The 26,634-nt window shown below is 34.8% G+C and overlaps 1 protein-coding gene across 3 annotated transcripts in view; it reads left to right on the forward strand.

Annotated features, from left to right (window-relative positions):
- DARS1 (aspartyl-tRNA synthetase 1) overlaps positions 1-26,634 on the forward strand; it is a 62,121-nt gene that overhangs the window by 30,051 nt on the left and 5,436 nt on the right. For all 3 annotated transcript variants that reach the window (XM_039229942.1, XM_039229940.1, XM_039229941.1), the window contains 9 exons: positions 9,770-9,872; positions 12,855-12,935; positions 13,920-13,979; positions 15,707-15,818; positions 16,659-16,793; positions 19,592-19,739; positions 23,293-23,439; positions 24,720-24,762; positions 26,123-26,203. In XM_039229942.1, coding sequence (XP_039085873.1) covers positions 9,770-9,872; positions 12,855-12,935; positions 13,920-13,979; positions 15,707-15,818; positions 16,659-16,793; positions 19,592-19,739; positions 23,293-23,439; positions 24,720-24,762; positions 26,123-26,203 — 910 coding nt within the window. The remainder of the gene's footprint in view (positions 1-9,769; positions 9,873-12,854; positions 12,936-13,919; positions 13,980-15,706; positions 15,819-16,658; positions 16,794-19,591; positions 19,740-23,292; positions 23,440-24,719; positions 24,763-26,122; positions 26,204-26,634) is intronic.

Genomic DNA, 26,634 nt, shown 5'->3' on the forward strand with positions numbered 1-26,634 from the left:
AGTACAACATTTGTTTTGAAAACTTTAACGAAGATGTGCTTTAAAATTAGGTAGGTCTAAAATCTGTGAAAAATTCTCAGTTTATAGGTTTAATTTCCAAGGTAAATATAACTAAGTAATAACATAGTGTTTTGTACAAAGATTCTGTTGAACTTCTGTTGAGGCTGGCAGTAACAGCAGGACATCAAGATGCATTAGTGTTACAAGAAGATAGTACGATTCTTGGGCAGTATGAAAACTATTTGTGAAGGGCCTGTTATTTCCAGAAGATTTCACATAAACTATAAAGGAATCTGGCAGCTTGTGAGCTTCGACACATGAGAATGTATTATTTCAAAGTGAGCTTGATGATGTATTCTGGAGTATTCAGAATTTGGTGTAATTCATGAGTCTGTAACAGAACAGAATAGTCTAGTGCAGTAATCAGTACATGATCTTACTGCTGTGTGATCTTAGGCTACTTGCTTGATTTCTTACAGAGTCTCAGTTTTCTTAGCTATAAAATGGTGGTAATACCTATCTTGTAGACCTTTGGGAAGCTTAAGTGAAGTGGTATATGTGTAAAGCACTTCACACAGGAACTGGAACATAAAAGGAAATTGGTCAGTGATGTGGGAATAATAATACTTGAGGTGTTTATGTATATATAAATCAGTTTTGTTTGAGCTGTAAAAATGAAACTCTTACTTCTTCAACATTAAAAAAAAATACAGAGAAAAATGAACAAAACTACTGTAGAAGGACAACACAAAATTTATGAAGCATTGCACATTTTTTGCAAAGGAGAAAAATTTGTAGGAGTATAGACCAAGTAGTAAACCATGCTTATAGGAAGAAGAGGTTGAATATATGGTGGGAAAGTCAAACTTTTAAATTTTAATGATTATTTAACATTTGAATTTGTAACAATAAATAAGTATATTCTTTTATAATAAAAAAGTTTTTGAACCAACATATTCAAAAGTGTTTCAAAAATAACTTTAAAACATAAGAGCAAACCCTGCCATTTCTTGTCCCTCCCTGATGAGGGGCAGTCGGTGAGTGTAAGTTGGAGGTGATTCTTCTTTGTTCTCCAGGACAACTTGCTGGAATTAGCACCTCACACTGGGACCCAGCAACAAGAGGTGGACAGAGTACTTCTTGCCCAGATCCATTTCTCTACCGTTCATATGCACGATGGTGATCTCTTTAGCTAAAGCCATGTGCTCTTAAGTATTTTTTTCACCTGTGGACTGTACAGAAATAAAACTTTCACTGATGGACTATATAAATCACTTACTCCAGCAGCCCTTCTCAGTGTTTATGATTCTTGTTCTCTATCTCAGTGGTCTTCACAGTGTATTACCCATTGAGGGAAAGAAAATAATTAAGCTGCTATTTATTTCCCTTCTTTTCTTCCTTCTGTTACCTAAAAAAGTAAGAAAGAGTTTGAGTTTATCTAATAGTTCATAGAGAAGCTCTGAGCCTGTCACTTGGATCACATCTCAGAAGGTTACATGTCGCATATAGTACGTGAGGTCCCTGAAGCAAGACTGCATGATTCCAATAACAAAAAGGAGGTAACACTGATGACCTAACTCAGGTTCACTTTGGCATATTGTAACCAGTTGCACTTTATTGTGCTTCATTTTGCTTTAGAGGCATTATATTTATTTATATGTATTAAAATAATAAACTGACTCAAAGAAGAAGAACAGGCGGCTTAAAAAACATTCAACCAAGGAGAGACCACAGACAGGATAAAATTTAAACATAAGCACAAATGAGAAAATGTTAACACTATCACTTGTACAAGTCTTAGAGTGAGATCCTTGTATCAGCCGCATTCTGCACCTTTTTTTTTAAATGATAATATAATCAGATTGAGCAAGATGTCAGTGCTCCCCAACTAGGAATTATCGGGAAGACTGTGTAAAAGTATGGATTTGCATTCACTGTAGCTAATTATGAGCCTTACCCTGAATTTATGTTTGCCTGAGGGTAATAACTTATACTTAAGATTACATACATATAATTTTAAGATAAATAAAGTATATACAAATTGGGGTACATACCCTCCAATTTTTTTACTGATAAGAGTACATCACATTACCAGAAATGTTTGGAGACAGCTACTTAACCAATAGCTGATATATTAATTATATCTGTCTATATTAATCCTGTTTGTAAGGTTAATCTCTATCTGTATTAATTCCATAGTTGATATATTACTCCCTCCTTTTTGAAACATGTTGTTTCTTGCATCTCTAATGCCACTCTCTTTTATTTACTCTTTTTTGTCTCCTTTTTTCCCCTACCCAGAGTTCTGTCATGATCTTTGGCATTTCTGACAGGTAGTAAACAATAGGTATAAATGTGGTAGCCCCTCTAAAAAACATGTGGCAAAACCAAGAAGTAATTCCAGATAAGTTTTTAAGATTGTATTAGGCAGTGCTGATTTTCAGATATGTTTATAGTCCCTACAACCTTTCCCTGAACAATCCCTTTGATGAGGAATTCAGTATTCACTTGAATGGGAGTGCCTGGGTGGCTCAGTTAATTGTCTGATTTTGGCTCAGGTCATGATCTCACAGTTTATGGATTTGAGCCCAGCGTCCGGCTCTGTGCTGACAGCTCGCAGCCTGGAACCTGCTTCAGATTATGTGTCTCCTTTTCTCTCTGTCCCTCCCCCCACTTGCGCTCTGTCTCTTTCTCTCTCAAAAATAAACATTAAAAAAATAATTTTAATATTCACTTGAATGGATAACTTCCGTGTTTGATATTAAATCAGCCCTAATATTTCATAGTCAAATTTTGTATATTTTCTTTTAAATTTCTCTTTAAGTTTATTTATTTATTTTGAGAGAGAGCCCAAGTAGGGGAGAGGCAGAGAGAGAGAGGTAGAGAGAGAATCCCAAGCAGGTTCCATGCTACCAGTGAAGAGCCTGACACAGGACTCGATCTCACAAACCGTGAGATCATGACCTGAGCCAAAATCAAGAGTCAGACACTCAACCAACCAAGCCATCCAGGTGCCCAGTAAATCGCTTTATAATGCATAATACACAGTGGAGATTTGCAATGTGTATTTAATAAATACAGATAAACTTTCACTTACTTCAGAGCCCTTTTTTAGGATCAGAGGAGAGCTTTGAACTCAAGCATATTTTTTTAATTTTACAAGTCTTTAAGCTTAAGGTTGTATTATTACTCAGCTGTTGAAAAAAAATGGTATAACAAACCACCTTAAACTTTGTAGCATGATAATACTACCCAAAGCCTCTACAGATTCAGTGCAATCCCTGTCAAAATCCCTATGACATTGTTTGCAGAAATAGAAAAATTCATCTGAAACTTCATGTGTAATCTCAGACAGCCCTGAGTAGCCAAAAACAGTTTTGAAAAACCTCCTGATTTTAAAACTTATTACAAGGGGCACCTGGGTGGCTCAGTTGGTTGAGTGTCTGACTTAAGCTCAGGTCATGATCTCACGGTTCATGGGTTTGAGCCATGTCAGGCTCTATGCTGACAGATCAGAGCCTGGAGCCTGCTTCAGATTCTGTGTCTCCCTCTCTCGTTGCCCCTTGCCCACTCACACTCTGTGCCTCTCCCTGTCTCAAAAATAAATAAACTTTTTTTAAAAAAATTTAAATAAATAAAACTTATTATAAAACTGCAGTAACCAAAAGTATGGAGTGCTAACATAAGGATAGACACATAAACCAGTGGAATAGAAGAGAAAACCCATAAACAAACCCAGGTATATATGGCCCACTGATTTTCAACAGGGGTACCAAGACTTCTTGATGGGGACATGACCATCTTTTCAACAAATGATACTGAGAAAACTGGATATCCATATGCCAAAGACCTACTATAAACCAGAAATAAAAATAACTCAAAATGATCCACTGCCTAAATCTAAGAGCTGAAACTAGAAAACTCTAAGAAGAAAGCATAGGCCAAAAGCTTTATGACATTGGATTTAGCAGTGATTACTTAGATATAACACCAAAAGAAAAGCTAGATTAATTAGACATTATCAAAATTAAAACATTTTGTGCATCAAAGGACACTATCAAGAGAGTGAAAAGAAAACCCAGAGTGGGGGGAAAATATTTGTAAATCATATATCTGATAAAGAATTAATATCCAGAATATATAAAACTCCAATAACCTATATCAACTCAGTTCCAAAATGGACAAGGAACTTGAAAAGACATTTCTCAAGAGAAGATATACAAATGGCCAAGAAGCACATGAAAAGATGCCCAGCATCACTAGTCATCAGAGAAATGCACATCAAAACCACAATGAGATATAACTTCATATCCATTGAGAAGACTGTTATCCAAAAAAAAAGGAAAATAATGCGTATTGGTGAGGATGTAGAGAAATTGGAACCCTCATGTACTGCTGGTGGGAATGTAAAATGGCACTACTGCTGTGGAAAACAATATGCTGGTTCCTCAAAAAGTTAAACATAAAATTATCATATGATCCAGCAATTCCACTTCTAGACAGATACCCAAAAGAATTGAAAGTAAGGAGTAAACAGATATTTGTATGCTTTTATTCATAACAGCATTATTCACAATAACCCAAGTGGAACACAACCTAAATGCCCATCAACACATGAATGTATGAGTAAAATGTTTTATGTACATATAATGAAATATTATTCAGCCTTAAAAAAGAAAGAAGTTCTGTTACAATCCGTAACACAGGTAAATCTTGAAAACATTATGTTAGGTGGAATAAGTCAGACACAAAAGGACAAAAATTATGGTTCCACATACCTGAGGTACCTAGAGTAGTTAAGTTCATAGAGACAGAAAGTAGAATAGAGGTTACCAGTAGCTATGGTTAGAGGGAGGGGTGGTGTAAATGGGGTGTCGATTACTTAAATGAGTTCAGAGTTGTATGATAATAAAAAAGTTCCAGAAATGGATAATGGTGGTGGGTGCCACTGAATTTTTAATTCAGTGATTAAAATGGTGATTTTATGTATTGTATACTTTACCAACAGTAAAAACATTTTTAGGGGCACCTGGGTGGCTCAGTCGGTTGAGTGTCCAACTCCAACTCAGGTCATGATCTCGTGGTTCACAAGTTCAAGCCCTGCATTGGGGCTCTCTGCTGTCAGCACAGAGCCCCCTTTGGATCCTCTGTCCCTTCTCTCTAGGGCCCTCCCCCACTTGCATGTTCTTGCTCGCTCTCAAAATGAACATTAAAAAAAAAAAACCTTTAAAAACTCAGCAGCATACAACAATAAACCTTGAATTCTTGCTCTTACGTTGAGCTAAAAAAGTTCAGCTCATCTAGGCTTGTTTTGAAGCTGTGGTTTGTGTCCTGGTCTCCTCCTTGTGTTTCTCAATTTCCTTGGACCAACAACTACTTTAGGCATGATGTTATGGAGAAAAGCGGGAATGCTAAAGGGCAAATTGAGCTGCACAAGTGCATTTCAAACCTTTACTGGCATCATATCTACTGACAGCTTATTAATAAAGCAAATCATGGCCAAACCCAAAGCCACAAGACAAAGAAGTACTTTCTGTCTACCTTGAAGCCATGGCAAAAGTGTGGATGAATACTGTTACCATAGGGGAGCAAAGAACTGAGAACAAGAATTCAGTGCCCACGACAGACATAAGCTAAGAACTTGAAAAATGTTTTGGCAACATTGAAGAGTAAGGCATTACTCATTGGTAATTATTTTAAGCTATGAAGCTTACATCCTTCAAGTACTGAAACTGTTCTAACAATCTTAACAGAATCTTTGAAGTTCTTTTTACACATTCTTCCTTTTTAAGGTTTTTTTTCTTTTTTTGAGAGAGAGAGAGTTTGTGAGGGAGGAGGGGCAAAGAGAACGGGAGAGAGAACCCCTGGGAGAGAGAATCTGTCAGCACAGAGCCTGATATGGGACTTGATCTTATGAACTGAGATCATCACCTGAGCTAAAATCAAGAATCAGACGCCTAATTGACTGAGCTACTCTCACGCGCCCCCCTTTTTAAGTTTTTCTTAATGACAGAGCCATTACTATGAGCTATTACTATATTACTATGCTAAGTTACAATGTAGTTCTTTGCCACTTTCCTGTTTCTGTTTATTTTTTAATATATATTCTTCAGCAGTCAACTCAACAATAGTTGTGTCTGCTTCTAATAGTTCTATGAGACTTTCTTTAGTTTGTTGTGTTTTAGATAATGTAGTTATGAAAATTTACAATCAAGATTGATACAACTACAGGTAATGAAAGTACCCCTGAAAGTATTTGGTGAGGCCCTAAGTAGTAAACTGTATGGCAGTCATATTAGAAAAATGGAATTTTATTCCTTCAGATACCTGAATACTGTTTTTCTCTGAAGTTGCATATTTTATAATTGAGCTATCCATACATTATATCATTTGTTTAAAAAAAAACTTGACAGCCAACTCAGTATTTTTATAAAATACTTGATATAAACAATGATGCTCCTTAAAATTTTATTTTCTAAAGACAAGTTAGAAGTAAACTATTAAATTGATTGTTGGCAGTTTCTAGTGGATGACATGAGCAGGATCGCCTTATTAGGATATTTTTAATATCAAGGCTGTAAGTAATTTAACTTATTTGTAGAGTGATTAATTATAAGCAGAGTCAAAAGGGTGGTTGAAAAATAGAAGAGGTGCAAAACAGCACAGTAATAACGAGTGTTGAGAGGTGATAATAATAAAAATAGCTGACTAAGCTCTTTGAAAGATGTGTTTAATTTACTTCATCCATTTCTTCTACAATCAAATAGTTCCCAGGAGTTCCTCTGCTTTCCACTGTGGATTTTTTTCCTACCATATCCTCTAAAAACCCAAGGCTTTTAGTTGTCTGTTAGACACAATCCTCTTTCAAAAAGGTACAGTGGCATACTAGTTTCAGAATGTAAAGCTGAAACCTTAGTAGGGTCTCTTTACAATAGCAGTCAAACTATAGTAGATACACTATAAAGTTTTAAGCCATCTTAACATACAATATCAGTTAAAATCATATAAATTAGACTTTTTCTAAAAGTAGAATATCACCCTTCTACTAGCAATAGCTTATTTAAGTATTCTTATCCCTCTTGCATTGACTCTAGTTATACACATACATACACCTAAAACCCTCCTATAACCCTTCACTAATGCTGACTAGTAAGTTCTGGTCTTATCCTTTTTTACAAATTTGACTCTGTTTTATTTTAATGTTTTTCTACTGAATTCATTCATGTCTACAAATAAATAAGGTTAGATGGATATAGATATGGATGTAGATGTAGAGATATTAGAACTAAATTATCCAAGGTTGAAAAAATTCATGGAATGGTGTCACTGCTATCTAAATAAAGAGACTATTCTGTTAACAGTATATGGCTGCTAGGTATAATAAAGAGATAATACTGAGATTGGGAAGACCAAAAAAAAAATAATTATCACCATCCTCTGTATCTGGTTAATTCTACCTTCATTCTAATTGGTTCAGTAGACTAATTTGTGATAGAAGTTTATCTTTGGCCCTAGTTTAAAAATTAGGTTGGGTTTTCAGAAGTCCCTTTTATGAGTTGTTTGGTATTGGGAATGATGTTTAAAATGGTGGTTATTTTTTGTCTAGCTGTTCCAAGTATTTTATCACATAATATTGCCAAATTAAATAAAGTACTAAAGGTAGACTTAGGTACAAGTTTCAGGTCCTGGATAGAAGAAGCCATCTGGTACTTTTGAGGAAGAAAGAAAATTTTGTTTCTTTAATTGGACCGTTAGGTAGGGCAGAGTGTTTGATCACATCCCATCTTTTTTTCTGAAAGGATATTAGCTTAATGCTCAATCTTGAGAATAGATACGTTTAACTTGAGTTAGCTTGAAGAAGATTTTCTGATACTGGAAGGCCTCTTACTAAGGAGTCAAGGGGAGGACCCCAAAGTGCCAGGCTCATAACAGGAATGTGGGAGAGTAGAGCTCTCTCTCTTGGGGCAGGACAGATTACTCGATGAAGCATGATGTGATCAGTAAGGAAGAGAAAGCCTTCCCCATGGAAACATGTAAGATAAGCAACAGAACTCTCATAAAGCCTGAATCTTATACTCAGGGATCAAGTTTACTCATGCAAACAGAAAAGGTGACTGGTAGATGGAAATAACACTGAAGAAAAATCCAATGACCCTAGATTGCCAGTGTTAGAAAACCCTTTAACAGTATGCCACAATAAATTCTGAGTTTCTTCAATACACAAGATTTTAGCTAGTAATTAGGTACTATTTCTAGTGCAGGAGACTTACGAGAGTGCAAGAGATAGGTATGCTGTTGGTTTGTTTCAGTTGGTATCAGACATAATAGGATTCTAGTCAGTATTATAAGTGAAAGGAAAATGTTTCTTCCTTTCTTCACCACTTTTCTCTTATTAGTCTCATTTTGATCCTTTTCCAACCCTGAGCAAACATTCATTGAAATGGATTGTGGTATTCTTGTGGGTGAAATAAGGATTGTTGGATTTCTCGAATCTTGTCAAATGGCACTGCAACTATTAAGGACCTAATTCCTTATCAGAATAAATAGAGTTTTCCTGTGAAAGTTAAATCTTCTCTCTCTTTTTTCTTTTGTTTTGTTTAGATTCTTGACATTCATTTTACAAGATTCTGGGTTGGAACTTGAGCCATGAAAGGTTAATATAAAAGGTTTCTAGGGCTTATGACATAGCAGATAAACAGGGAGTCCGGAACAGATTTTCCTGATGCATGTTTGCCCTTTCTATTATGCCAGCTGTGTCAGGAACTCCACTTTCTCCCAGTTATCTTGCATTGTTCTTTCTTCCTTCTCTTTTCACCTTACTTCTGCAGCTTCAGTTACCACTCAAAGAGTTTTAGTTGGTAGTATTACATTGCTGGTTTTGGCCAGTTGAGCTGCCATGGTGCTCACATCACTCTCCAAGAACTGAAAGTTAAATCTTAATCCTTTTCCACAAATATATTATGATACATTCTCTCAACACAGTAATATACACAAAAAGAAAAACTGGTACATTTTGTACGAGAACCACCATTTTGGGTTATACCCTTTCTCCCTTGCTTATGTATTAGAGATCAAAAAATAATCAATTGGTGAGTTTAATAATCTACTTTATCTATTTCATATTTCGGAATTTGAGTGTCTTATATTCAGAATTCAAGTTTGTTATAAAACTACACAGGAGACTCATTTAATGTATATTGAGCTTCATACAGACATTCTTAAATGGAATTGCACAATCCTATAGGTTATCTGCCATAATTCCGATGACATTGTGTACTCAGAAACTATAGGCAATGAACGCTTAATTGCAGCAATCTAATGTCTTTTTATTACCTTGAAATCTTTTCAGTTTACCTTCTGTTATTTAATTCCATTACATACCAGTAATTGCATTAATTGAAGCCCATGCTTCTCCTTATAGGAAATGCTGATGTTTGTGAATTGTAGGAAAGGAAATGTTCCTTAATAAATAATTGAAATACTTTTTTCTACTTTTCACAATTTTGTGCTAGTCCTGTTGCCATTTATGTTCAGAGTATTTTACGAATGGTAACTAAATTATGGCATCTAGAAAATCATCTCTTCAAGGAATCTCATAAAGAGTGCTACATAATAGCTATTGTAAGTAGGTTAAATAGACTGGCTTTATCTCTAGTGGCTTACTGTATTAAGGAGGAGTTTAATAGATTCGGCTTTACTGTTGAAACACCAAATGAAATCTGACATCTCTGATGAGATGATTAAAGTTGAGAATTTTTTCTTTTGACAGCATCAACAAAGAGAGCATCGTAGATGTAGAAGGTGTTGTGAGAAAAGTGAATCAAAAAATTGGAAGCTGTACACAGCAAGATGTAGAGTTACATGTTCAAAAGGTAACTTTTTTCAAAATATAAAATTGTGTACAGAAATAGATTTGAATGGTTCTTATAAACAGGTCTATATGTTCTTAATTAGAGTTGATATAAAATATTGATATTTATAAATTGATTACTGAATCAGTTAGCTTTTGTTATATGACAAACCCCATCCCAGTATTTAGTGACTTAAAACAGCATTTATTTGCTCATGATTCTGTACTTCAGGCAGTTAGGGTCAGCCTATTTGGGACAGCTCCTCTGTTCTGCATAACAACTGGGTCTACTGATATTTCTGGGACGTCTCTCCGTGTGGCCTCTGTTCTTCCAGCAGACTAGCCTGGTCTTGTGGACATGGTGCCAGAAGGGTTCCCAGCAGCAAGAGGAGAAAGTCCTAGTGTGCAAGCTCTTTTCAAGCTTCTCTTGTATCACATTTGCTAAATATGTCATTGATCAAAGCAAGTCACATGAAAAAACTTAGATTTAATGGATGGAGAAGTGGATCCCACCTCTTTATGGGAAGAAAGGCAACATCTTTAAATAAAGGCATGTAATCGGGAGCCTGAGGAATTATTGGAGCCATTTTTGCCAGCTACCACACAGGGGAAAAATTATTTAAAAATATATAAAAATGGAAAAAATGTCTAAAAAGGTATTATGCATTTTCTTTGCTGTGAACTTTCTTCTGATAATAACTTTCTTCTGGTAATATACTTCTAATGGTTAATTATACTAACTCCTAATGCTTATATTTCCTTATAGTCATCATATTTCTGATACTTTATAGTATAGAGAGATCAAAAGAGGCAAAACTGTTGGTCTTACATTCCAGCAATAACTTCCTTTCATACAAGATTTATCTCACATCTGTCTTCTTCTTGGACAAAAAAACTGGAAGTGTTCAGTATCACTGACTTTTTAAATACTGTAAGTGAACTCAAACATATTTACTACTTTTGAAATAACCTTTCAGTTTTAAACCTGCAGTTCTTAGGTCTAGGCCTAGATTGTATTTACAGTAGGCATCATTAAATTTTTCTTAAGGAATAATCCCTTACCACCCTCACCCCTGTATGTGTATTTGTGTGTGAGCATATGTAAGATAGAGCAGTCAAGAAGACTGATGGATGCAGAAAGATAGACTCCTACATACACACTAATTTAGGAGTACTAGGTTGTACTTAACTGGAGTCATCATGGGAACACTTCAAGACTTAGAAAACCTTATATTTATTACTGACCTAACTTGCCAGATGACTCTCTTCTCTTTGTGTAAGTTTCATTTCAAACCAAGCCCACTAAGAAGTTTGTACCCTAGTAAAGGCAAACCAACCTAAGGGTATACTGACCAAGTAAAAAAAAAACAAAACCTATCTTCTAAGTAATACTTCTTTTTCAGTACTTTAATTAAAAATTTAAGTGAATAGAGCAAGTAAATGTACTCCTAAAATATCCTAATTGCCTGGGGCGCCTGGGTGGACTCAGCTAGTTAGGCTTCTGACTCTTGATTTCAGCTTAGGTCATGATTTCAGTTTGTGGGATTGAGCCCTGCGTCAGGCTCTGCACTGACAGCACAGAGCCTCTTGGGATTCTCTCTCCCTCTGTCCCTCTCCCTCTCTGTCCCTCTCCTACTTAGTGCATGCATGTGCTCACTCTCCCAAAATAAACTTTAAAAATTTAAATATTCAAATATCTAGCATTCAATACAATCTTAATAAATGCTAATGATAAATATAAAGCCTTAAGATCTTATAAAATTTGTCTTAATGGAAATAATTATAAAGTATCTCACAAAGTATAAAGTATTATATCCTGAAAAGGATTTTATAATAAGCACTGACTCTTTCCTATCACTTATTTATTTTTTTCAGCCAACAGTTAGTGAGTACATAGTTTCTTCCAGCACTGTGAAGTTATGGGGAGTGCTCACAACCTAATGAAGTGAATTTCTGCTGGTTATAAAAGTAGAAGGGGAAGCTGTTCCATTCTCCAACTTTGCATGGGAAATCAAGTTTCTATTAACTCATCAAAGGGAAACACTATGACTTAAGTATAGACATGGTGACAAATCTATTTTACTGTAAGGAAGACTGGAGTGTTCTGAAACTTTTTCTTGAAGAGTCTGAGCTGAGTGCTAACTGTGATCTACCAACTGGAAGAATATAATTTCCTTTCCTGAATTAACTAAATAAGATCCGTTTCCCTTTTGTGCTTTAACAAGCATAGTTGGGAATAACTAATAGGGTAACATTTTTAAAAGTAGCCAGAAACCCTGGCTCATTCTTTTGACCCAACTGGTTTTTAGCACTAAAATGTACAAGTAATATGAGTGAATTTAACACCATAAAGGAATACCTTCTGTGGTGGCTCTCAGCCCAGAAGAGCAGTAAGAAATGAGATATAACTTGTTTGGTGAAAGATAGCAAGGAAGGGATATTTGGAAGAAGAATGAGAAATGGGAGGAGATGTACCTCAGAGTTGGGTTGACTTTGGTCCTAGTAATAGAAATGGCCAAATGCTGTTAACAATGATAATAACACATTTGTTTAATGGCTCCCTCAAAAGAGCAGAGTGTTTTCATATTCATGAGTCCATTTGATTCTTCCCACAGATCTTTTTACAGAGTAGGGTATGAAGCTCTGAGATTAAATGATTTGCCTAACAACAAGTTTTATGTGACAAAGCAAGGCCTTAAGCTCAGGCACCTTGACCACACTTAGTACTTATTTGTCACCTTGGTAGGCATATTAGAGTCTACAGAGTATTTATATATGTGTTACCTCATTTGTTCCAACAACTGAGGGAGGTTGGCAAGAAATACTATTATTCCCGTTTTATAGGTGGAAAAACATGTATATCTTTGTTTGATTTTAGCAAGGAGTTTCAGTTAACATCTATGCAAACATAGCTTCATATTTAAGTCAACTGTAGATTTTTTTTTAAGTAAAGATAACAGGTTTTGTGTGCCTGATGGTATTTCTGGTAATTTCTCACTTTCAGATTTACGTGGTCAGTTTGGCTGAGCCCCGCCTGCCCTTGCAGCTGGATGATGCTGTTCGGCCTGAGGTGGAAGGAGAAGAGGTTAAATTGTGTTTTTGTATTTTTGAAACACTGTGCTTCCTCTGTATGTTTAGTTTATAAAACATTGAATGCTTGGTGTCCTTCTTTTGTATGAAGATACCTGTGAATTGATTTGAACTTCATTTTTTATCTGAATTTACTCTTACATCAACAATTCTCAGACTTCTTGATCTCAAGATCCCTTTACCTCCCTAAAGTAATTGCCCCCACAAGCTTTTATATTCTTAGGTATATCTGTCAATATTTACAGTATTAGAAATTAACACAGGAAATTTTTAGTATTTATTAAGAGTAACAGTAATATCATGTGTTTATGTTTAGTAATCTCATATGAAAGACAAAAAATAACATTTTTTGAAAAATATTTCACAAAATAGTTTTGTGTCAGGAATGACACTGTCTTATATATCTACAAATCTTTGTAATGTCTGCCTTAATAGGCAACAATTAAATTCTCTTACCTTCCTTTGTATTTATTCTGTTGTGATAGCATATTATCATGAAGCCTTGGAAAAACTCAGTACAGAGTGAAAATGTATCATTGTGAAAAATAGGTTTGACTTCATGGACTCCCTCAAAGTGTCCTTGGGACACTCAGTGGTGCCCAGAACGTACTTTGAGACCCACTACTCTGTCAGCTTTTATCTGTCCCTTCAGTCTTTAACTAGCAGGTAAAATCCAGGAATCAATGAAGGTACAGGTGGTTAGCTCTTCTGATGTTGCAGGTAATAAGGCAAGACTTTGAGGCAGTGGTAGATGTAAAGAAAGCATTGACCTCTGTTCACTCACATTTCTTTTCTTTCCATCTCTCTTTTAACAATAACTTCTCTCTGGCCCTGCTGCTTGTTTCTCAGACCCCCGATTTGGGGGTATAATATTAACACATATAAGCACACCTGTTCTCACTTAAAAGTAAACATGGCTTCTTAAAGTGTTTTTGTGTTATTAAAAATTTGTAAAATCTATTTTTTCATCCTTTTTTAGGAAGGGAGAGCTACTGTTAACCAGGATACAAGATTGGACAACAGAGTCATTGATCTTAGGGTACGCCTCATTTATTTATTAAGTGACATGATTGTGCCGAAATCAAGAGGAGGGAGGGATACCATACATGTCTCAGGTTTATAGAACTAATTGCCTATGCATATGACAATACAGAAAACAATTTACCCTGCTGACCGACCTTTTCCCTAAAAAGAATTGCAGGCAACAAGGACCATGGAGCAGTGATTCACAGGATATTAACCTGCTTTGTTTTAAAATGACAAAGGAACATGAAGCCAACATATAAATGGGTTTGCTCCCAGGTGATAACCTGTTTTAGACAAGTTAGTAAGTGAAAACATAACCATTAATATCACTACAGAATTATGAAAGAAATTATATGCACATTTTAGAATGACCAGGTAGAGATTAGTAATTAATGCCTCGATCCTTTGGATTTAGTCTGAGCATAGAATTAATAATAAAGAAGTAGTTGGCCCTAGTGGTTATTTAGCAATCTCATACATCTTCTATTTCCCTTTCTGCTTTGGTTGCAAGTGAAAGAGTTCAGTGGTTTCATCATTGTAGTAAAACCAGTGTCATCTCTCTTTCTTAATGTTTTGACCACATCTTCCTCCTTAAACATTCTACGTAAAGCTTAAATTCTTTGTCACCTTAAGAATCCTTTCCAACTTTTCTGCAGTCATATGGGTCTACCTTTTTTATACACTCTTATGTTTCCCCTGAGTATTTGCTTTTTTTTGTCCCTCTTCCTTTTCTCCATTTTATTTATTTTTTTAACAATAAATAGCTTAGGTTTATAGAACTGTTTATTTATTTTTGAGACAGAGAGAGAGCACAAGCTGGGGAGAGGCAGAAAGAGAGGGAGACACAGAATCTGAAACAGGCTCCAGGCTCTAAGAGCCCAGATGCAGGGCTCAAACCCATAGACCGCGAGATCATGACCTGAGCCAAAGTCAGACGCTTAACCGACTGAGCCACCCAGGTGCCCCTCCTTTTCCATTTTAAATTATAGTCTCTATAGAAAGGCTATAACAGTACTCAAAAGTCCTCTTGATGCTGCCTAGAAACCTCAGGTTTTTCATAATTTTGGCCACAATAGTTAAACATCATACTCTATTTGCCCATGCTAGTTATTCACACAAGTTATTGGTTGTGCCTGTAGAATTTGGTCCTAGGAGTATTTTTCTTGGGCATTTTTTTTTTTTTTTAATTTAAATTCATTGCTGCCATTGTAAAGTAGGGATTTGCACAGTAAGTGTAAATGGCTTTCCTTAAAATGTTGGGGGTGAATCTGGCAATACTGTGGCATGGCAACATTAGTTAGCACTCTAGATGGAGAATTATGTCCTTTACTATGCCCTGCACTACTCAGAAAGTGTCATTCATTTATTCCATTTAGGTTATTTGTCTGGCCTTTGTAAGCATTCACATTTTTAACCCCTACTTTGACTTTACATGTTGGGAAGTATTGTGTACTTGAAATCTTTTGAGCATCTTAGTTTATGTCTAAACTACTCTCTAATCTCTTATAGACTCTCAGCAAAGTCAAGAGTTGGAGACATTGGAGACTTAAAGGACAAAATTGCCATTTTTGCATATATGAAAAATAGAGCCTTACACTAATTTTCCTATGACCTAACTTTTCTCTCATAGAATGAATTGTTTCCTCTGTGAACTTTCCAGACAGGTGACCTGATTAGAAAATACTCCCTCTCAGTTAATGTGTCGAATTGATTTCATTAAATTTTATTATTGTCTTTTAGACATCAACTAGTCAGGCAATCTTCCGTCTTCAGTCTGGTATCTGCCATCTTTTCCGAGAAACTTTAATTAACAAGGGTTTTGTGGAGATCCAAACTCCTAAAATTATCTCAGGTATGCTTTAAGAGATTTCTCTTAATTTTTAAAAATAAATTTGCTTTCCCCCAAGCTGCTTAATATTTTTTTTTTAATTTGAGAATCCAGACTGTCCCTGAAGGTGTATTGCTATGAGACTTTTATATTTTGAAGACTGTGTAATATAGCAGCAGTCACATACCACTGACACCAACAATACAACATCTCCTTTCAGAAGTCCTTATGTGGTAGTGATTATGAAATGAGGCAGTAGTACATGAAACAAGATTATTATGTAAGTTGCACTAGAAATTGCTTACGTTCTGTAGGTTTCTTTCTAAATTGGGATTGCAATTTTGTTTTGTATAAACCGCATTGTAAGACTACTAAATACTACTAGTTAAAAAATCACATTAATTCTCATTCTTACATGGGGACCTTATTTTAATCATTTTACTTTTTTTAGACTTACTTAAATAACACTAAAAAAATATGTTATAAATGGCATTTAGTTATAAATCAAGAATTGAACATTGCAATTCTTGATACTTAGAAAAATCATTAACAGTATCTCTTCCTTTTTAAAAAAAATTTTTGTCATGCTACAGTATCTAATAGATTTGAAATTGATATAGAAAGGAAGTGTATATATCCGAAGAAGTAAAATGAAGGGATAGCCAAATCTGATCTAAATACGAACTGTTTAGAATCAGGTATAAGACATGTATAGACTATGGTTTCTCTGCAATTTTTGATTTTCCAGTTCTTTTTTTTTTTTTAGTGAAGTACTTAAACCAAAAGTATATAAACTCTTTTTACTAGAAATTCGCATTGATCAGTTTGCAGTTGTTTATAATAATATAAATACTTATATTTCAGCTGCCAGTGAAGGAGGAGCCAATGTATTTACTGTGTCATATTTTAAAAATAATGCATACCTGGCCCAGTCCCCACAGCTGTACAAGCAAATGTGTATTTGTGCAGATTTTGAGAAGGTGTTCTGTATTGGACCAGGTAAGGTATTGGTGGTTATAGTTTTCTCAAAATTTATTAATTGTACCATAGGTATGGTCTTAGGAACACATTTTACATGCAAACATTTTATTGTTGTTTTTTAATGTTTATTTCATTTTTGAGAGAGAGTACTCAGAAGCAGGGGATGGGGCAAGAGGGGGACAGAGGATCTGAAGTGGGCTTTGCACAAATGGCAGTGAGATTGATGCGGACCCAAACCCATGAACCATCAGATCATGACCTAAACCAAAGTTGGATGCGCAACCAACTGAACCACCCAGATGCCTCTACATATAGACATTTTGAAAGCTTAAATCTTTTTATATGTTGGCTACATAAACACTAGACTTAAAACTTGGGACACCTAGGTGGCTTAATGGGATGAGCATCTGACTCTTGATTTCAGCTCAGGTCATGATCTCATAGTTCCTGAGTTAAGCTCCCAGGTGGGGCTTCACAATGACAGCCTGACAGCCAGCGGGAACCCACTTGGGATTCTTTCTCTGTCTTGTTCTGCCTCTCCCCCATGATCACTTGTGATGAGCTCTCTCACACTCCCTCTCTCTATCCCACTCTCTCAAAAGAGATAAACTTTAAAACAAAATGAGGGGTGGGGGCGGGTTGGAAACCACTTGATTTTAGGTAAAAATGACAGTGTGCTTAGGTAGAAATTTCTCCCCAAAAATTGTATGCTCGGTAGTTCCTTAAGTAGTTGAACATGGTTTATGTGAATAGATGCATAAGCATTTGATATTCCTAGAGAAGATAGCTAAAGGAAATGTTTGCCTTGGGAATATCTCACTTTAAAAATGCATGCTTTGGTAATGTATGCCCTCTCTGAGTATATTATTTTTTATTTTTTCAGTGTAATTAAAACAGAATTAGTTCCTGTATTGACTCTCTTTTCTTTCCTTTTTTTCTCAAAAGTTCAGCTTTTTTTTTTTTTTTTTTTGAGAGAGAGAGAGACATCATGCGCAAGCAGGGTAGGGGCAGAGAGAGAGGGAGACACAGAATACAAAGCAGGCTCCAGGCTCTCAGCTGTGAGCACAGAGCCCAGTTCAGGGCTTGAACTCACAAGCTGTGAGATCGTGATATGAGCTGAAGTTGGATGCCCCACCAACTGAGCCACCCAGGTGCCCCTGGACTCTCTTTTCAACTCTCCATAAACACCAAAGAACAAGTAGTTGCAATCTTTCAAATAACATATTTTATTTTCCTTGATAGCCCCTTACTACTGTTGTAAGCTTACAAATGAACCTCTGTATACTTTGCTACCAATTTTATTTCAGAGCTATTCTGTTTTACTATTACTGTCTGTACTGTTCTTAATATTGAGAATATGTTAAAGTCCATTAGAAATTATTAACAAGAAATTTCTGATATTTACTACATTATGTTAACATGGTTTTTAAGAAATATTGGCTAAAAGTTAAGCATGATCACATAATCATGTGGCAGATTATTTAATGAAGCTGATTATAAGCAAAAACCAGCTTTGCTTCATTCTGCAAAACTTACCAAGTTATTTTACATATGTAAGTTTTTTGATAAATAAAAATTAAATGCCTGTTGTTAGAGAATCTGGCAAGAGCATTAATTGTGTTAATTTTCTGAATTTATTAACTAATTTGTTGAATGCCTGCTGCATACATAGGCTTATGCTAGATAACATGTACATAAAAGAAAAGTCAACCAGCACTTCTCAAATGTTAATGTGCGCATGAATCACTTGAGAATCTTGTTAAAATACAGTTTCTGACCATTAGGTCTGGAGGGAGGCTTGAGATTCTGCAGTTCTCACAAGCTCCCAGGTACTGCTGATGCTGCTGATTTGCAGACCCAGTTTTGAGTGACAAGGGAATAAACATTGTCCCTGCTCCCCAGACAGAAGAAGACATGCATACATATTGCAGTCTCAGGGAATAATCAACGGACTTTCACAGTGAATAATCAGATTGTACTGTGTACAATCAGCAGATTGGTGTTAATTATGTAGCATAGATAGTGTAAAAAGAGGGAAAAGATGGAATTTGCTAGAGTTACCATAAAAGAGAATGCAAACTGAAGTGGGCTTTAAGGACAGACTACATTTTCTAGTTAGCGGAAGCAGAATGAGTAAAGAGCATGGGAGAAAATAAAGATAAGACTTGTGTTAAGAAGAAATGGAAAATAAAGAGTAACATTAAATTATGAAAACATATAGGTTTTAGATTTTTTTTGTCATTTTATATTTTATTATAGTCACCATTTGGGAACCATTGATGATCAGTAAGTAGTTAATTACTGAGCAAGGATGTGTTACAGGAATATTAATCTTAAAATGATGTGAAAGATGGAGCAGAGCTAGAGTCAGGAAGACGGGGAAAGGAGGACAGTACAGTGAGAACAATAAGAGCTGGACTGAGGTAAAGGCTGGAATATATATAATGTTACTGCATTTGTACAAATTTCATTTAGTTTGAGTCAGGTTTTAATAAAATTGAGAACTCACTATTGAACCTATTTTTAATTATTGAGAAGGCACTTCAGGATCTTGCATTCCCTCAGGATTCTCATGAGCCTCATTTATTAATTTACATTTGTTATAGCTTTTACTACGTGACTCTTAAGAGTTAGTAATGAACTTGCTGTCCAAGAGAATGCAGAAACAGATGGCTTATCAAAAGTCTTTCCAAAACTCTGTAATGATAATGACAATAAGACCGTTTGAGTACTAGTAAATAAATTTTTGTTTAAATTCCAATTTTTCCAAAATTTTAAACACCATTTACTAGTTGTTTCTTTTATTGATGTTACAGTATTCAGAGCTGAAGACTCAAATACCCACAGGCATCTAACTGAATTTGTTGGTTTGGACATTGAAATGGCTTTTAATTACCATTACCATGAAGTTGTGGAAGAAATTGCTGACACCTTAGTACAAATATTCAGAGGACTCCAAGAAAGGTAAAAACAAATATTTTATATCCCTAGATGGACTTAATGTCTAATCAGTTTGAGTTCTTCAAAATAAAGCAATTCTTAAACATGGAAAACTAAGTTTATATTGAACATATATGAGGGGGGAGCACTTGCCACTTAGATGATCAATAGTTAATTAGTGAAGGAATGTACACTTCAAAATAGTACTTCTGGATCCAAGACAGTTTGGACTTCACCTAGTTAACCTTATGTTGGTGGGGAAGTTTACCAGATTGTGAACCAACCTAACTATATTTTTTCTTTCTGTTACATTTATGTTACATTCCCTTTATGTTTCCTTACGAGTATCTGAAAGAAATAGAACCTATATTACCTTTATAACAGTTTATTATTAAACTAGTAGTCGTAATAATAATAATGTGATAAGAATCTTAACAGAAAATTATTAAACATGTTGAAGAGGCTCAATTGAATTATGTAAAATGTTCACATTAGGTACGCCCTCTAAACTGGCAAATAGTTTCCCTCTTAAAGGTCATTGAAAGTTGTTTACTTGATGTTTCACACAGAGAAAATAGTTAGAAAACAAGTAGGAGGATCAAGAGTCTTTTTTTCCCTTTGTACTTGGGACAATACTTAAATATTAAGTAGGCCACAATAGAGTTATCTAATGCTTTGATAATTGACAAAGGACTGTATTTGAAACTTTAATTTGATGACTGCTGATTTAACTGTTAACTGTTGATGTCTTTAGATATGTTTCATTGATACTTAAAAAAGATTCAGAAATAGTATAAATCTTACTTATGTTCCATTGCAAGTCTAATGAGTAACTTCAGGGACATAGAAAGTAATCATCGATCTTATAAAAATCTTGTAGCATAAGCACTGATATTTTCCAGGGGTTCTCTGCATTGCATTGTTACTTTGATGACTAGCTAATTGTAGACAGCCTTTTTTTAAACCTTTGTTCTCTGAAACATTTCCATATAATTTATTTAAAGCAGTTTTTATTCAGATAATCTATGAGACAACTAATCTTTCCTTATAAAATAAAATGCCCTTTGAACTACAGTGAAGCAGCAGAGTTGTTCTCATTCTCTTTTCACATTTATAACTCAAAGTTTCTGAAGCCTGTTTATTTGGGGTTTTAATAATCTTCTCTCTTTAATATTGGAATATGAAATTTCCACTTTGGTTCCTGTAATAAGAGATCAAGCATGAATTGGGCCCTTGGGATTAATCAAATCTTTGTTTACAAATTACAGATTTGGCCACCATCATCACTGGACTTTTTCAAGTAGACTTAAGGTGGCAACCTAGAAAGGAAAGCCGCCTTCTTATATTCCCTAAGTCATTTAGGAATTTTAAGTTTCTGTGTCAGTTTTTGTTTTAATTTTTTTTAATGTTTTATTTTTGAGACAGAGCATGAGCAGGAGAGGGACCAAGAGAGAAGTTAACACAGAACCGAAAGCAGGCTCCAGGCTCTGAGCTATCAGCACAGAGCCTAACGCAGGGCTCAAACTCCCAGACCGTGAGATCATGACCTGAGTTGAAGTCGGATGCTTAACCTACTGAGCCACCCAGGCACCTCTTCTGTGTCAGTTTGAGTTACCTGGTTTATGTCATGTCCCTCTCATGTTTATCCTTAGTACTTATTTCACATAGAAGAATAATATACAAATGTATTTTAAAATATTGGTAGTTATATTTTTGTATTACCATTGATAGATGCAAATGTGGATTAATATCTAAAGCAAAGAAAGGCGTTTTAAAAATCAATTATTGGGGGGCACCTGGGTGGCTCAGTTGGTTAAGCTTCCAACTTCAGCTCAGGTCATGATCTCACTGTTCATGAGTTTGAGCCCCACATCAGACTCTGTGCTGACAGCTCGGAGCCTGGAGCCTGCATCCATTCCTGTGTTTCCCTCTCTTTCTGCTTCTTCCCCGCTTGTGCTCTGTCTCTCTTAAAAATAAGTAAACATAAAAAATAAATAAAAATCAATTATTGAGGTCTTAGCCCTTCTTACATCAAGATTTGAATAAATGAGGGCGCATGGGTGGTTGTCAGTTAGGCATCCGACTTTAGCTCAGGTCATCACCTCATGGTTCACAAGTTCCAGCCCCACATCAAGCTCTGCTGACAGCCCAGAGCCTGGAGCCTGCTTCAGATTCTGAGTCTCCCTCTCTGTCTGCCCTTCCGCAGCTCATACTCTGTCTCTCTTTCTCTCAAAAATAAATAAAACATTAAAGAAAAGTTTTGAATAAATCAGTGTCTAAGCTATATTGTTCCCGTAAAAAGTCTTTAACACTAGTCAGGAAATATAAAGTTTTGATTTCTACTGTTTTCATGGAATAGAAACACACTTTTCAATTCTCTTAATTATGTAAAATCTCAAGACAGATACAAAGTAGAAAGATTAGTCTGATGAACCCGCATGTACTCATCACCCAGTTTCATCCATTGTAACCATGTCCATTTTGTTTACTCATTTCTCCCACCCCCTAGTATTTTGAAACAAATCCCAGGTATCATTTCATCCATAAATAGCAAAAATAAGATAAAATTTTTTTAATTAAAAAATAGCTTTTTAAATCTTACTAAAATATGATTTTCCACAATTCAGTACAGTAAATACTTGTCTTATGCCTGCTGTTTAAAGGCTAAACACTATACTGTAGTGATTATTAAAATGGGAACTTGGCACTCACAGACTTACAGTATAATAGGGATGGGGAAGATAAGTATTCATTAATTTGGTCTCCCTTGATGTAACAAGTGTTGTTAAAGGATTAAAAAGTTATTTTCAGTGCCTCATGAAATGGGTATTTTGTATTACTAAGAGTGTTAGCTGTTGTAAGTTATAAAGTTTTTAATCCTTTAATGTCACTGGGGTAACAAAACAAGATGAGACTGAGAAAGGTATTAAAATATTTTGAGTATTTAAATTTCATCTTTTAACGTAAAGAATTTCTTGATGACACTGTTTCCTAGTGCTTCAATGATTCAAAGAGTGATTTTATATGACATAAATAGATCCTTAACACCTACCTAAAAGTCCCCAAGGCAATTTTTGTATTGAGGCTAATGGTACACAAAACAACTTTGCTCTAAAAGCAATTCCTTTTCAGTTATAACCTCTGAATTTTAAAAAATGTTATCAGTGGAACACATAGAACTAATAATATGTGCAGTAGACTCTTGGGTCTCCGTCAGCCGGCCATTAGGGAATGGTCTTCCCGGACAGCTAGAAGCTTCTGTGCGGCTGGGTGGTTCAGCTGGAGAAGGCACTTGGCTGACAGTGGAGCTGCTATCCCAACTGAACCGACTCATTGCCCTTTCCTCATCATTGCACGTATAATGACTCATGTGAAATATTAAAAATGTTTCTTTGTTTTTTAAAAAAAAAACAAAAACGTGTATCAAGTGTGTAGAAGAATAAAGCTGTATGCTGCTTATTTTACCAGTATTAGTAAAAATTTTTCTAAAATCTTATTTTTATGTATTGCCACAGCGACCTCTTGTGGAGAAAACACTTCATATATTTTTTTACTAACTACATCGTTGTACAAATAGGTTTCAAACTGAAATTCAGACAGTGAATAAACAATTCCCGTGTGAGCCATTCAAATTTTTGGAGCCAACTTTAAGACTGGAGTATTGTGAAGCTTTGGCTATGCTTAGGGAAGCTGGAATCGAAATGGGAGATGAAGAAGATCTGAGGTTTGACTTTGTGATTTTTTTTTAAACTTTAGGAATTAGGTTTAAGATATGAAAGAATGAGTATATTAATGAATGATGATTTTTTTTCACACAGGTAATAAACTTTAGTTTTATTAACTTTGGTTATAGAACATGTTGCTGTTTTGTTTAATGTGTGATCTGAAATAAAATGTTGTGTGATGTGGTTTGCCTGAGTTTTGATAGTTTTGTATATGCAGACCATTTTTTGTCCCTACCCCCCCCATATATGAAGAACTTAGGGACTTCTGGCTGTGATTTTGTCCTTTAATATGTTAGCTCTCTTTTTAAGTCAGTGTGTTAGAGAGGGTAGACAGCAAACTAAATCCATCCCCACACAGGATTAGGGCATAAAATTAAGATCTCCAAAAGTTATAAAAATATCTGTTCAAAGTTCTTAAATTAAAATATTTAAGCCCTCACAATAATTCATATGGATATAGGAGTGCAAAGGGTGGTTATTGTCTTTCTTGGTGCTTTTTAAAGCATTATGTTGCTCAAAACTTTATTGCATTTTAAAGGAAACTATAAATTCTATAATTATTTTAAGCTGAGCAATATTTTCTTAAGTATTTTGGCAATTGCTTTTACATAAGATAGAAGCTAAAGTAACAGCGTCTTAGGTATAAAAATTTAATTGGTTTATATAACACTATTAAATTTTAAAGACTTGGAAATACTGATTTTTGTTTTATAAACCTTTGATAAAGAGTAACAGGGACACCTAGGTAGTTCATTCGGTTGAGTGTCCAACCTTGATTTCAGCTCAGGTCATGGTCTTGCAGTCGTGAGATTGAGCCCCATGTCACTCTGCATTGAACATGTAGTCTGTTTAGGATTCTCTCTTTCCTTTCTCTCTGCCCCCTTCCTGCTTGCAGACTCTCTCAATGAATAAATAAAGAGTAACAAAAAAGAGACCATCTGAAAGTAGAACTACTTAATGGCAAGAATGTAACCCATGTTGCTATAGTGAACTTTTATTATATATAATTGTAGAAAAATTATCCATGTAATTTCTGAGTCTGTGATTGCTAAATCTATTTATCATGTTATTTAAATATTTTTGAGTAACACCTACTGTTAAGTCACTGGAATTACCTTTTTAAAAAGGAGCAGGATAGACAACTATATATTTTGTCCAAATTTTTTGTCCTTTGAGAACCTCAAATAGAAGTGCCTTATTAACTTAAAACTGTTTAAATAAATTGCTGTTTGATCTTCAGATATCTAATTTTATGGAGTTTTTTGTTTGTTTGTTTCAGTACACCAAATGAAAAACTGTTGGGTCGTTTGGTGAAGGAAAAGGTAGGACACTTGTACATGCGGGATTTTTCTAAATCTGAAACATATTCTGGTACTAAAGAACAGTTGCAGGGGGCAACATTCTTCCGGAATGTTAGGATTCCAGAATAAATTTTAAACACCAAGGAGGCTGGTTTTAAACACCAATTTAAAAACCAAGGAAGCTGATTTTTTTTTTTTTTTTAATTATTGGGAAAATAAAAAATATTCAGACAGGCTTTACTCGGTCAGGTTAATTAGCTCAATATTTGATTTTTGTAGTAAGTTTTACTGAGGTATCCCTAAAAGTGGTACCTGCATCAGATAATCAGATTGGTCAGAAAGGACCTCAAGATGATTTGAAATTATTTAGAAATGGCCTTCTCTGAGTACCTTCGCTGACTGATGGGACTTGAAGGTGAATGAGTTTTCTTTTCTACCTCTGCTGCTTTCCTATCTCATTGTTTAAAACCTGAAAAAAGGTAAAAGCTGAATTTAGTGTGATCTTTCAAGAAATTCAGACTTGTGTATGAATGAAGACGGTCCTTGAGCCCCTCCTGGTGGTTGCACTCAAAACTGACAGGGGAGCTCACCTCTTCCTGAAACTACAGTGTTGAGTTTATACCTTTAATGCTGTTTCAGCAGAGCCGGTTCCAGTTTGTCAGCTCATTTGATGTTCTCTCTATGCTTGAGTTGTAGCAAAAATGGTTAGCATCAAAACTGTTGAAATGTGATTTTTTTCATTAAATCTAAATCATATAGAACTATTCTTTCTAACAAAAATGTCATAACTTCATGCTAATGTTACTTATTTAATTCAATTATAGTTTTCATTAAAAGAATATTACCAGATATTTTTGAGATATGTATACAAAAATGTAAATTATTGGAAAAATAATCAAGGTTTTCTTGAAGATGAATATTGTAAAAGATGCCAGCTTTTCCTAATATAATTTATAGATTTAATATAGTTTCTGTAAAACCCAAAGAGATTTAGAATAATTTAACAAAAGTTAAATTGTATCTGAAATTAGATTACCAAAAGAAAGAAATGAAAATCAAAGGTTTATTGCAGCATAATTTTAAGTGGGAAGAAATTAGAAAGAGATTACCTATCCAAAAAAAAGAAGAAGAAAACAATATTTGAACTATCACTGAACAGTAAATAGCCGCCAAAAATTATTAGAGGAATTTATAACATAGTGGCAAAATACTATAGGATACAGATGTTCCTTGAAAGAAACAGAGTACTTATTGTATATACAGTGTCATTATGATAATTTTGAAAACAAAATTTATTCTTTAAAAGACAGTTATCAAAATGTTAGCCTTCTTTTTACCTTGGTTGAAAATTTTTTAATTTATTTTAATCATTTTTTTATAGTATGATACAGATTTTTATATTCTTGATAAATATCCATTGGCTGTAAGACCGTTCTATACCATGCCTGACCCAAGAAATCCTGTAAGTAGTTTTATTTTAAACAATTGGGGAAGGGGGAAATTTTATTGTGAGTTTATTAAATTGTACAGTGGGAATAATGGTTTTCATCAGTAATATGCAATTTTGATGGACCACTATATGTATGACTACTAGTTTCTGTCATTTGAGGTCAAAATGATACTGTGGAATTTGAGTATTCTAGAAAATTAGTCTCAAAACCTACATTAAAAATCATTTTCATGGTTCATTTTTTAAAGATTTATGAGGAAGAAATGCCATATAAATAATAAATAGCATCATTAGGTTTGCAGACTATAGTACATATTATCATTGACTTTGAACTAAAAAACAGCATTCTGTCCTGGGAGTTCATTTAATTTGTGTTATCTTTTGGCCTTTTACTGTTTTTCCATTACAGTGCTTTCCAAACTTCAGTGTGCATCAGAATCACT

This window comes from Hyaena hyaena, unplaced genomic scaffold (assembly GCF_003009895.1).
Source record: "Hyaena hyaena isolate Hyena2069 unplaced genomic scaffold, ASM300989v1 scaffold_41, whole genome shotgun sequence".
Lineage (NCBI taxonomy): Eukaryota > Metazoa > Chordata > Mammalia > Carnivora > Hyaenidae > Hyaena > Hyaena hyaena.